We start from the raw sequence: 11,417 nt of genomic DNA, 5'->3' as shown, positions 1-11,417 counted from the left end.
AAGTGGGGCCGTGGGAGCCCCCCGTCCGGGCCTTTGTCCTTCGGTTTGCTGACGCACACCCCGCTTCGGCGCCTAGATAGATCCCCATTCCGTTCCCGAGCCCCCTGCCCTTTAAACGCCCCCCCCCGCCACCCTCTCCTGGTTTGGGTAGCTGACCATATGGTGGATGCTCTCAGTGAGCCGGCAACTTAGACATCCGGACGCGCTGGAGACCTCTGCGGAGGCAGACCGGGACCTGCAGAGCGTTCCGAGACGCACATCCACCAAACTGCACGGTCCTGCTGCCCACTGGTGACCAATCCCTAGGCCGGCCCTGCACGGGGGAGTTGGGGGCGGGGGTGGTGGTCTGCAGGACCCTCCCCGCCAGCTGGCTGAGCTTTAAAATGGAACGTCAGTGGCTCCGAAGTCGGAGCTGTCCTCGGCAAGTGTGAGGTTTGGCAGGAGTTTAGCTGGTGCTCAGCTAACCTCTAATTATGTATTTCCGTGGGCAGAAGGATAACAAATTGCTACACTTTCTTCCTGCACTTTTGTTTCTAAGTCTTCGATCCTCCTCTCGTGATTTTTCCCCCTAACCAGACAGATTGATAAACTTCTTAAAGCCTAAATAGGGTTTTTGTGCAAAATTGTAAATGATTATCTTTAAGATGCGTTCTTCTCTTACCTCAGGGATGTTGGGATTCTTGATTCTGAAAGCTTTGTTCTTTGATCTCGTTTTCTTAAGCCCCCAGTGTTTGGAGAACCGAGGTCAGAGACTAGGAGGTGGACAGAGGGCTCGTTTATTAGGTTCTCTTAAAGCCTTTGCTCTGAGAACAAGCAAGCACTTTGATAACACAGAGAACTTTCCAGTTGTCATTTGTTATGTAGTGGCAGAAGCAGATATGTAAATGCAAATGCGAGTATCTGTGGCAAAATATTTGTCGCCTGTTTTGTGCATATTTTGATTTTCTCATTTAGTATCTGAAACATAAATATAGTAAGCCAGATTCGAACATTGCAAATTATTCTGTCGTTGAACCAGCATGTAAGGAGCCTGGAAAATTGTCCCTGGAACTTGAAAGGAAGGTTTCTTCTAGAAATGAAGAGTGGTAAAATCCATACCTAATGGTGTGATTAACTCAGCTTTTAGCTAAATAAGGTTACCTTAAGAGGATTGGATGCTGTCCAATTCAGGGCAGGAAGAAGGCCTGAGACGGAAGGGAGATATGGCTGAAAGTGAAAAGCAGCTGTGGCCTGAAAGAGGGTGGGGGACAGCTGCAGGGCACCTGGGCAGAGCCCTCGGCCCTGGGGAGTGGCCCACTCGGGGTCCCCAAAGAGAGATCACTTGAGGACTTGTTAGAAACTCGTTGTTGGCCCTAACCCAGGCCCACTGGGTTAGACCCTGGGCAGGAGGCCCAGCATCCTGTCGGCACAAGCCCCAAGTCTAGGATCACTGTTCTCAGGGACACCAGCCCTACAAGACACCTGCAGGGAAAGAGCGCCAGGAAAGACAGCATCTGAACTCCTCGTGGATGTCCACCGTACGCAAGAATTCCTCAGGAAAGGAGTCCCTAAGTCTAAGCCTTTGCTTCCCACGTGATCTACCACAGGGCCCTTTTTGTGCCTAATTTCAGCCAACTCCCCATGGAATCACTGGGAAGAAGCACCTTCCCCCCACCCCCGAGGCCACCCACAGGGGAGCACGTGCCCATCGCTCCCGTGGTCCCTTGTGAGCACAGCCTTCCCTCCCCTGTCACCACTTTGGCCCCATCAGTCCCTTGTCCAGTCCCTGGGGCACACAGATCTTGCACTGGGCCCCTTGGGTGCCTCTCACCACCCCTCGTTTTTTTTTTTTTTTAAGATTTTATTTATTTATGCGAAGAGAGACAGCCAGCCAGATAGGGAACACAAGCAGGGGGAGTGGGAGAGGAAGAAGCAGGCTTCCAGCGGAGGAGCCTGATGTGGGGCTCAATCCCAGAACTCCGGTATCACGCCCTGAGCAGAAGGCAGACGCTTAACGACTGCACTACCCAGGCGCCCCTCTCACCACCCCTCTTGAAACGGAGAGTGTCCAGCCCGCTTTTCCCATCGACCACTCCTCCACCCCATCTCAAAGGCTTCTGGAAAGTGGGACAGGCTCTGCTCCCTGGGGAGATTGCCTGGGGTCATCTCACCAGGGGTTGGGGGGAGCACTGTTTGCCCTAGCTGTCCCTCCCACTGTTGCTGCGGGGGCGGGGGCGTGGGGGAGACTCTGCCTTTTGCTCAGAAGGGACCGGAAGCCTGATGGGTGGTCTGCAGAGGGTGGGGCGCCTTCCCAGCTCTTCAGGCCCTGCCTGCAGCAAGATTAAGGATTGAACTTTAGCACTTCACTGACATTTTCAAGATTTTGAAAATAAATGTTTTTCCGTGTAAGAAGGTGGCTTAACAAACAGAAGGTCTACTGTTGGGTGTAGCCAAATGTTTATGTGGATCTGGCTTAGGCCTGTCACTTCTCAATCCTTTGCGAAACAAAACCCTGCTGTGTTCCTGGAAATCATTTAGCTCAGAGCTGTGGTGTTAGCTCATTTGTGATGCCATCTCTCAAGTACCTCTGTGGAAACTTTGGTTAACTCAGTGTCGCTGTCAGGGTCACTGAGGCCTCAGCATCTGTGCTTGTGGGTCCGGCACTTACTCCTGTCTTGCAGAAGCAGGGCAGATTCTCTAACGGCCCTGGAACTCTAGGTGAGGCTCAAAGGGGAGCCTGAGACTTGGCGAGCAGTCACTTCCAGCACACACCTTCTCTTCTGTCCTGCACGGAGGTGTTGGTGTGACCCATGTCACGGATGGTGACAGCTGGAGGCCACGTGAGGCTGAGTTGTTCACTTAGGGTCACACAGCTGAGCGACAGGCCGCACGTGGCTCTGGGGCCCGAAGCTCACTCTGTGGTGGCCGTGAGGCAGGTGCTCTGTCTTGCTGCCCAGAGTTCCCTCCGGCTTGCCCCCCTCGAGCTCCTCACTCCCCACCTAGGCTGATCTTCCCACCCACCTGGCTAGGCCACAGGCCTCTTGGAGATGAGCTAGGACCGCTTGGTGTTCCCCATGGGCCCATGTTCCAGCAGGGGGGTGGGGGTGGGCGTGACTGCTGATGGGGGAGGGGTGCCGATGGCTGCGGGAGCGACTGGTCAATGAGCCTGCAGGGGTGTGCGAGGTGGGGAGCCCCAGGAGGCTGCCGGTAGTCTGCCTGGACTCTGGAGAGGGTGGACAGTGGGTTGGAGGCAGGCAGGGGCAACATCCACCTGTTATGGGCCCAGGAAAGCCTGTTGTGCCCCCACCTCCTGCCCAGGTAGCTGTGGTTAGCCCGAGTGAGACACGCCTCTGAGCCCCAGATTCTGTTGTAACCATGGCCAGAGGAGCACCACTGTGGCACCGCCGAGCTGAGTGACGCCAAGTGCGAGAACCCAGGTGTTCAGGGTGCCAGGAAGACGAGCAGGGGGACTGGGGCTTTTCCTTTCTCCCGTGGCAGTGTCGCGAGGCATCAGCAGTTCAGCAGGAGAGACGCTCGCGTCGGGGACGGCTATGGCCCATCAAGGGCTCTGGAACGGCTGCCCCGGACCATGCGTAGAGCTAGTTTAACCCCACTGCACCCAGCGCTGGGGTGGGAGCACCAGGCTGAGACCCTGCCTCCGTTCGGGAGGACGCTGAGCCAAGTGCACCAGGACTCTCCAGCCACCTCCAAGAACTTCTAGATGACTTGTGTGGGCCTCTGCTCGTCACTGTGTGGGCTTAATTTCTAACCAGGCTCATATCTTTTTTTTTTTTTTTTTTTTTTTTTTTTTTTTTGAGTAGGCTCCTTTCCCAGCGCGAAGCCCAACATGGGCACGGGGCTTGAACTCACAACCCTGAGATCATGACCTGAGCTGAGATCACAAGTCTGACGCTCCGCAGACGGAGCCACCCAGGCGCCCCTACCCGGGCCTGTATAGCGCCTGTATAGCGTAAACTTGCACTTGAACTTGGAGCCTGCAAAGACCTTGTTCAAGCAGGAAGGGGCCAGCACAGGGGGAAAGAGCGTCCTCCGGTGGTGGGAACGTGCAGACGCCACCACCCTGACCACCAGGAGGGAGAATCCCCCGAGGCAGCTCTGCCTTCCGGACAGCCCTGCTCTTGCTCCCGCTTCCACCCCGGAGGGGAATGACTCCAGACTGGAATCATTTTCTAGGACAAATTGATGCTTGCCTACAAATCAGACTTATAAAGACGTTTTATTAGAACTTGGCAAGTAGTGGTACGAGGTTTAATCCTGTAGGTCAAGAATAGAGTTGCTTGAAGGGTAAACTTGAAATAAATTTCCGTTTGCTGTTACATAGAAGCTTAAGTCTGACGGGTATTTTTTTAGCCTGTGGTACTGAAAATGGGCCAGCTTGGGAGCAGAGCAGAGCGTGGCTTGCGGACTCCTCCTGTGGATGCCCCTGGAGGCCGCAGTGCCTCCCAGCTGGTTCCCTTTCCCCCGGGTTTGGTTGGGGGTGGCCTGACTTTGTCGCCCAAGCAGGCAATTTGCATTCAGTTTAGAGTGTGTCTGTCCTTTGTGTGGTGGGGTCTAGACAGGTGGGAAAGGCAGGAGGAGGGGAGGGCACAAGTTGAACGAGGCACATACCCCGAAGCTAAACCTTTGAAATAGTTTGCATTTTATTTGATAAAATAGACTCCGTCTCTTTTGTGTTTCCCTGAATGCCTCCATCTGCCAGTGCAGTGACTGCTGGTGTCTCTGTAACCGAAATTCTCCCTCATCTGCTTCCCTCACAAGCCTTCCTGAGTAGCACAGGCAGGCTTCCTTTCCAAGACAGACAAAGGCCTGATGAGGTGTCAGCCCGCCCTCCACGCAGCCAGCCGGCCAGGCCAGGTTCGAGCAAGCGGGCGTGCTGTGTCTGGAGGGGAGCACTGCAGACACGCCTGCGGACGGGAGTCCGGAGAAGCCAGGGCGGGCGGCTGCCTCCGTGCACTGGCACGTGGCACTGCCCTTGCCCCATCCGTGCTCCAGTGTGCTCCCTGTGAAAGTAGAATTTGACGTCTGCCCCGCATTGATGCTGCATGTTGGAACGCGTACTGAGCATGTTCTGTGTGGCCCTGGTAGGTGTGAGAAACAGTGCACAAGACAGGCAAGGTCCAAGTGGAGCCTGTGCCTCAGAGGAAGGGACAGACAGTGACTGGAGACACACTGAAAATGAGGCTGAGCGTCGGTCGTAAGTCCTAGGAAAAGAAACTGAATGATTGGATTGGCACCGGGTGGTGTGTGAGGCTCAGAAGATGCGGGGCACGTCCTGGCCAGTGCCACGGCCTGAGACAGGCAGGACAGCAGGCGTCCAGAGGACCGACAGGGCCCCGTGGCTATCCAGCGGAGAACTGGGGAGGTGCCGATGGCTCAGGCGGCAGGTGGAGCCGTGGCTCTAGGCTCGTAGGCTGGGTGAACATCAGGAAGGTAGAGCAGCCTTAACCAGGCAGTCACATGACCTGGTTTCTATGTTAAAAAAATCTCTGGCTGCTCCCCGGAGCCCTGAGGGCCAGAGACTGAGCAGGGTCAGACTGCGAGGATCTGAGCAAGCCCCCCCAGGGCTGGACCTGGGTGTGGGGATCTGGGCGGGAGGAACCCTAGGGGCAGTGACGCTTGTCTCTCCGCGGCAGCGCCGGAGTCTTGGAGTAGACCCTTCAAGTTTGTGAACAAGAGGAAGGACTGGGTTCTAGGCAGGATTGTGTTTTGGGATAGATGATTTTTGGTCAAAGCTCACCAAGCGAGACGTTTTCCCTCCTGGGAGCACCGCAGGCGTGGGGATTTCTGGCGTGTGTTTCCAGGGCACAGCGACGGCCCTGCCCTGGGCCACTTTCAGCGACGGCCCTGCCCTGGGCCACTTTCAGCGACGGCCCTGCCCTGGGCCACTTTCAGCGACGGCCCTGCCCTGGGCCACTTTCAGCGACGGCCCTGCCCTGGGCCACTTTCAGCGACGGCCCTGCCCTGGGCCACTTTCAGCGACGGCCCTGCCCTGGGCCACTTTCAGCGACGGCCCTGCCCTGGGCCACTTTCAGCGACGGCCCTGCCCTGGGCCACTTTCAGCGACGGCCCTGCCCTGGGCCACTTGCCGCGCTGGGCTCGTTTGCTTCTAAGTCCTGCCGNGGGCCACTTTCAGCGACGGCCCTGCCCTGGGCCACTTTCAGCGACGGCCCTGCCCTGGGCCACTTTCAGCGAGGGCCCTGCCCGGGGCCACTTTCAGCGACGGCCCTGCCCTGGGCCACTTGCCGCGCTGGGCTCGTTTTCTTCTATGTCCTGCCAGCACGAGACATTATGTAAAGCCTGGAGCTATGGAGAAAGAGGGCTGGCGTGTCCTCTCCGCGTCATNGGTCCTGCCAGCACGAGACATTATGTAAAGCCTGGAGCTATGGAGAAAGAGGGCTGGCGTGTCCTCTCCGCGTCATCGGGCCTTGTGTCCCGGGCTCCCCCGGCAGCTAGTTTTCCAGGGACCGCACCGATGTTGGACCTGGCGTGCTCACTGTTGGTAAAGGGCCCTGGCTCGGAGACGCACAGTGGCTCACACACCTCATCTGGTGAAGGAACAGAGTTTCCATCTGGTGGAAAAGGGCACCCCCACAGTCTGGGGCTTCCTGCCCTGCTGGGCGGTAGCCAGCTTTGTCTTAGAGCTGCTGTTCCTGGTGGGCCGGGTACTCTGTCCGCGCCCCTGACCTGCTCCTTCAGTGCTCAGGTCGGGAACAGCTCTGATGCCCGTTCGTCCTGCGTTTGTGCGACTCATGCCTCTAGCGTTTTGGAAATTAGGCCCTGCCACAGGCTGCGGGTGGGTGCAGGGTCTGGAGCCCTCACGCTGCTGAAGTTACCAAGTGTCTGGTTTCTCAGGGACAGCAGAGGGAAGCCTCCTGTGCCCGAGGTTTTCTCGGAGTCCCTGCAGAGCAGCTCAGCAGCCGCCGGCACACAAGTGCCCTCGCTCCTTAGGCAACACTGCAGCTCCGGCCCTTCCCCTGTTGGGATGAGAACAGGCAGTTGGTTAAAGCCCAGGGAAATCAAGGTTTTCCTTTATCTTTTTCTTTTTTAAGCCACCAGCAGTTGTGACCTGTTTCACAAGGCAGGGCCCACCCGGGCGCCTGGGGGATGCTGAAGGAGCTTTGGAGGCTGAAAAGCCAGAGGTGGTGACGGCAGCCTGGACCACCTCCGGTTTCCCTGTAGTGGCGACCGCAGCCCCGACTGTGCACTTCCCCCAAGCCTGGCCGCTCCTCAGCTGGGAAAGCAGCCAGCACCCCGGGAGGAGAGCTGGCTCCCCGCTTCCAGGGGGCAGGGAGGTGCAGGACCAAGGGGCCTCCTTCCTTTGGGAGGTTGTTCCTGGGACAGGCGAGTGGAGATGGCAAGTAGGCAGGGGATGTGTGCTGCCTGGGCCGGGTGGGGTGTGTGGGGAGGGCTCAAGGGCTTGACATGCGATGGGTCAGCCAGCCTCCAGCCTGGCCCTAACCCCAGGGACTTTGAGGGGCAACATTGCTACTGTGCCGATGACCTGTGCCCAGTTCCTCCAGAGTCTGTGGGGCCCACGAGTGGTGGCCAAATGTGAATGTTGGACCAGCTGTGGGGTACAGGCTGGGTCAGGATGCTCTGTCTACTCAGAATCCAGGTACTGTCTCCACCTTGCTCACTGTCACTGCCAGAGCCCAAGGAAGGCTGCCTTGCCTGGGTATTCCTGGGCACCAAATGGGGGTGGCAACCATGCTGTGGTCTCTCTGCCACCAGGACCCCACACTGCTGGTTAGAGTGACGTCATTCACTCCTCACCCTGCAGGTGTGTCTGAGTCCCTCCCGAGACTCACAGCCTCACAGGCCTGGCCCAGCCCCTGACTCCGGAGCCACTGGTGCTGGCCACACCCCTGCTGCCTGCCAGGCTCCACCTGGGGCTGTCTCCCCTCCCATCCCCGCCTCTGGGTCCCTGGTCAGTCCCCAGCGTCTGGGAGGACGGCAGTTCCCGGGGTCACTGGGAGTTTGCCATGGGCCTGCATGAGCTTGGCATCCCTGCCGCCCACTGGCGAGTGCTCAGGACACACTCCAGCAGCGGGCGCTCACCGGCCTCGCCGTGAGTGGGGTGCGTGGCTGTCAGCCCATCTGCCCACACGGCCCCTCGGAGGGGAGATGTTATCTGGCCTTTGTGTCTTACGGGCGGGGCGGCTGAGGTGCAGAGACTGTGAGTTGCCTAGATCTCCAAACCTGGTAAGAGGCAGAGCAGGCCATGGGCTGCACGATCTGCCTGCAGACGGGTGTCCTCATGTCATCCAGTACTGCCTGTCCTGTCTCTGCTCCAGATGGGCTTGCTGGTGTTGGGACAGGCCAGGCCCCTCCGGGGACACCTGGAAGGCCTATGGGAACCAGCTCAGTAAAGGGGGCAGAGGCCAGGACACGCCAGGACGTGACCTTAGAAGAACGTCAGAGGACATGCATTGTGGCTGTTGGGGGCGGGGTGGGGGTGAAACACATTAAGGCCAGAGGACCAGGAAACGCAGGGGGCCTGTCCGGACCATGGCCTTGCTTCCAAGACCATGGGAAGTGATCAGGGTCCTCTCAGGGCTGTGGCCTGGTCCCAGCTTACCGCCGTCTGCATGGAGGCACGGCGGGTGAAGTCGGCCTCTGCCCGGGTGGCTCCCAGGGTGCTGCCGTGTGCCGGTGCCCATCACCAGCACGGCCTGCCTTGGCCTGCCTCGATGCCATCTCCTGCTTCTCCTCCCAGGCATCTCCTTTGAGGTGGAGAAGAATGACCCCCATTCCCCTGGGGTGGTGCATCGTCAGCACGGAGCCAGCAGTGCGGTCGGCCAGGCGTGTGTGGCTCGCCCTGCGTGGAGATCAACTGGTGCAGCAGTGCTTAGGTTACCTGTATCACGAATGTCACGAAGAGGAAGGGGCAGAGTAGGCGAGGACGTTAGCCACTAGGCGCTTCTGTGACGCTAAGCAACAGTTTCCCATCTCAAAGTCAAAGGATGGCACAGCTCACGGGCAGAGGGCTCCTCGTCGCCGGGGCGGCCCCGAGGCCCGGGGGGTGGGGGGGGAGATAGTGCTGGGTGCGCCTCACATACCCTGTGGGGCTCAGTTCTCTCGTCTGTGGAGTAGGAGCGGTGACCGTCACATCGCAGGCTTGGGTGTGAAGCTTAAATGGGATAACACGGACCAGAGTGCTTCTAGAACATTGAGTCCCGCACCAGATGCAGAGGTGATGTGGCCGTCCTTGCAGAGCACATGGCGTCGTGTGGGTCAGGGCGCCCTGTAGGGGTGCTGCGAGCGGGAAGGAGCGTGTCTGCTGTGTCACTGCATGGGGCGCCGTGGGCTCAGCTGCACCCTGCGGCTCAGGGTGGGGCTCCATGCGGACCGAACACGGTTCCTGCCTGTGCGGATAGGGCCACAGTCCGGTGGCAAGGCAGTAGAAAATACGTTGGCAATACGAGGATAAGTTGTTTTTCCAAAGAATCGGTTTTCTATATGTTTAACGAGGGAAGACGCCGTGCAGGGGCTCGTTGAGGAAGTGGTCAGGCGGTTGATTCGTTCCACACGTGGCCGTGTGGGGTTCAGAGGAGCACGTGTGCGGGGCCGGGAGTGGGCTGGGTTTGAAGGAGGGCGTGTCTTCGTCTGGAAGTAGTGGGAGAAAGGGAGACGCGCGCAGCGCTCGAGAATGTGCAGGTCGGCACACTCCTATCGCGTGTGCGCCGCGCGCCTGTGACGGCGGGTGACCGGGTGGTACCGCCAAGCTGATTCTGCGCCCTGGGCAGATTCCTTAGCCTCTCCGACCCTCAGCCGCCGCCTCTGTAACACCGTGCCTGCCCACCTGGCACCTGCCCCAGTAGGCGGTGTGTAAAGTATGGTGTAGTTGACTTTGTTTTGGAAGCAAGACTGGTGGGGAGCTTTTCTTGCCATTTTAGCTGTGCCTGGGCAGAGAATCGGGACAGGCCTCTACGGAGGTGACGCTTGTGTTGAAGTTGATGGATAAAGCAGCAAGTACGGGTCAGAGGAAGACGTGTTCCAGCCAAGGAAGAGCAGGTGCAAAGGTCTGGCAGCAGTGCGCTTGTCTGTGGCATGAGGGGAGGACTGACTGAGGAGGAGATGAGGGTACGAGTCGGCTGATGAAATGTGCAGCGAGGTTCTCCATCTGGAATCTTCTGCGGACACACCGGAAGTGTATCTCGCCTGCAGACGTGCATGCCTTGCTGGGGGCTAGGCAACCCTCCGGGGGCCCTTTCCAACCAGGAATTTGAAGAATCACATTTTCAGTCCTGATCAGGACATTTTCTTTCTTATCATGGAAGCGCAGTAGGTGGGCACAGCTGGCAGATATTGGGGCCTGGGGGACGTCGACCTGGGACGTCTTTGGAAGAGAGCGGCCCAGTCCACACAGTAGGTTTGGAGGGGTTGCGGGGCCCGGCTGCTGGCTGCTGCCCGGGGTCGTATACTTTGTCCTGCGTGTGGTCAGAGCCGGGCACGTGGACGTGACTGCTGAGCCACAGAGTCACGGTGGGGCGGTGGCTGCAGAGGGGGCGTGGGGGCCAGGGGCTGGTTTCAAGGCCTTACTCTGATGGGGGCTGCAGGCTGAGCCCAGGGTGTGGGTGCTGGAGCGCCGGACAGCCTCTAGTTCTCAGGGGCACAGCAGCTCCCGATCCTGCCTTTGGGGTTACCGGGGTGTGGAAGGCCGGGCTGACAGCTGTCCTTACCTCCGTGTGGGAAGCCAGCGTGTCCCGCTGTCTTCTCGTGCCGTGTGAGACTCAAGAGGTGGCCTCGGGTCGGGTCTGATTCAGTGTCCTTGTCACCTGCAGCGTCCTGACCGGTGGTGTGTGTTCTGCGGGGTGCTGTTGGAGCCTCTTTATACTGGGGACTCCAGGAAGGTAGAAACCGACACGACGTGGTGTCCGCCGGGGCCCTGCCGACTGGGGGGGTGCATTTGCTTCTGTTTGTGAGACACGCTTAGTAAGAAGAGTCTGAAAAACAAGGAAGTCAGACCAAGTCTCACCATGAAAACCAAACCACGGGGACGCCTTGGAGCGCATTCCTTCCGTTTTTCCCCTTCCTTGTCTAGCTTGATTATTCGACGTGATTCTACCAAATGCTCAGTGTCAGCTCTTGGGGCAGTTCTTCATTTTCTTACACACTTTTTCTGGGCAGTGGGTGCTTTTATTATTTTAAGCACGAAAGGACAATGTGTCATGGAAATTCCCAGTAAACAGCGAAACCCTGTGTTTGTGAGGCAGGGATGGCGCTTCGGCAAGATGAATAGGAAGAGAAGCGAGGATGACAGGCTGGGGAAGGGCGCTGCGTGCAGGGTGGGGGGCCACTGCCATGGAGAGTGGGGGACTGCTGCCATGGGGTGCCCCACATGTGGGGGGGCTGCCGCCATGGAGGGCGCTGCGTGTGCAGGGGGATGTCTGCCACCATGGAGGGCGCCGCGTGCG

The 11,417-nt window shown here is 58.6% G+C and overlaps 1 protein-coding gene across 1 annotated transcript in view; it reads left to right on the top strand.

The window, feature by feature from the left end:
• Positions 1-10,804: 10,804 nt before the first annotated feature.
• Positions 10,805-11,417, top strand: part of QSOX2 (quiescin sulfhydryl oxidase 2) — a gene marked incomplete at its 5' end in the record, with an annotated part of 20,084 nt that continues 19,471 nt past the window's right edge. Inside the window, one exon of the mRNA XM_034663756.1 lies at positions 10,805-10,853. Coding sequence (XP_034519647.1) covers positions 10,805-10,853 — 49 coding nt within the window. The remainder of the gene's footprint in view (positions 10,854-11,417) is intronic.

This window comes from Ailuropoda melanoleuca, chromosome 7 (assembly GCF_002007445.2).
Source record: "Ailuropoda melanoleuca isolate Jingjing chromosome 7, ASM200744v2, whole genome shotgun sequence".
Lineage (NCBI taxonomy): Eukaryota > Metazoa > Chordata > Mammalia > Carnivora > Ursidae > Ailuropoda > Ailuropoda melanoleuca.
Note: the sequence above shows the minus strand (reverse complement) of the source record. Positions and strands in the feature narration are given on the sequence as shown.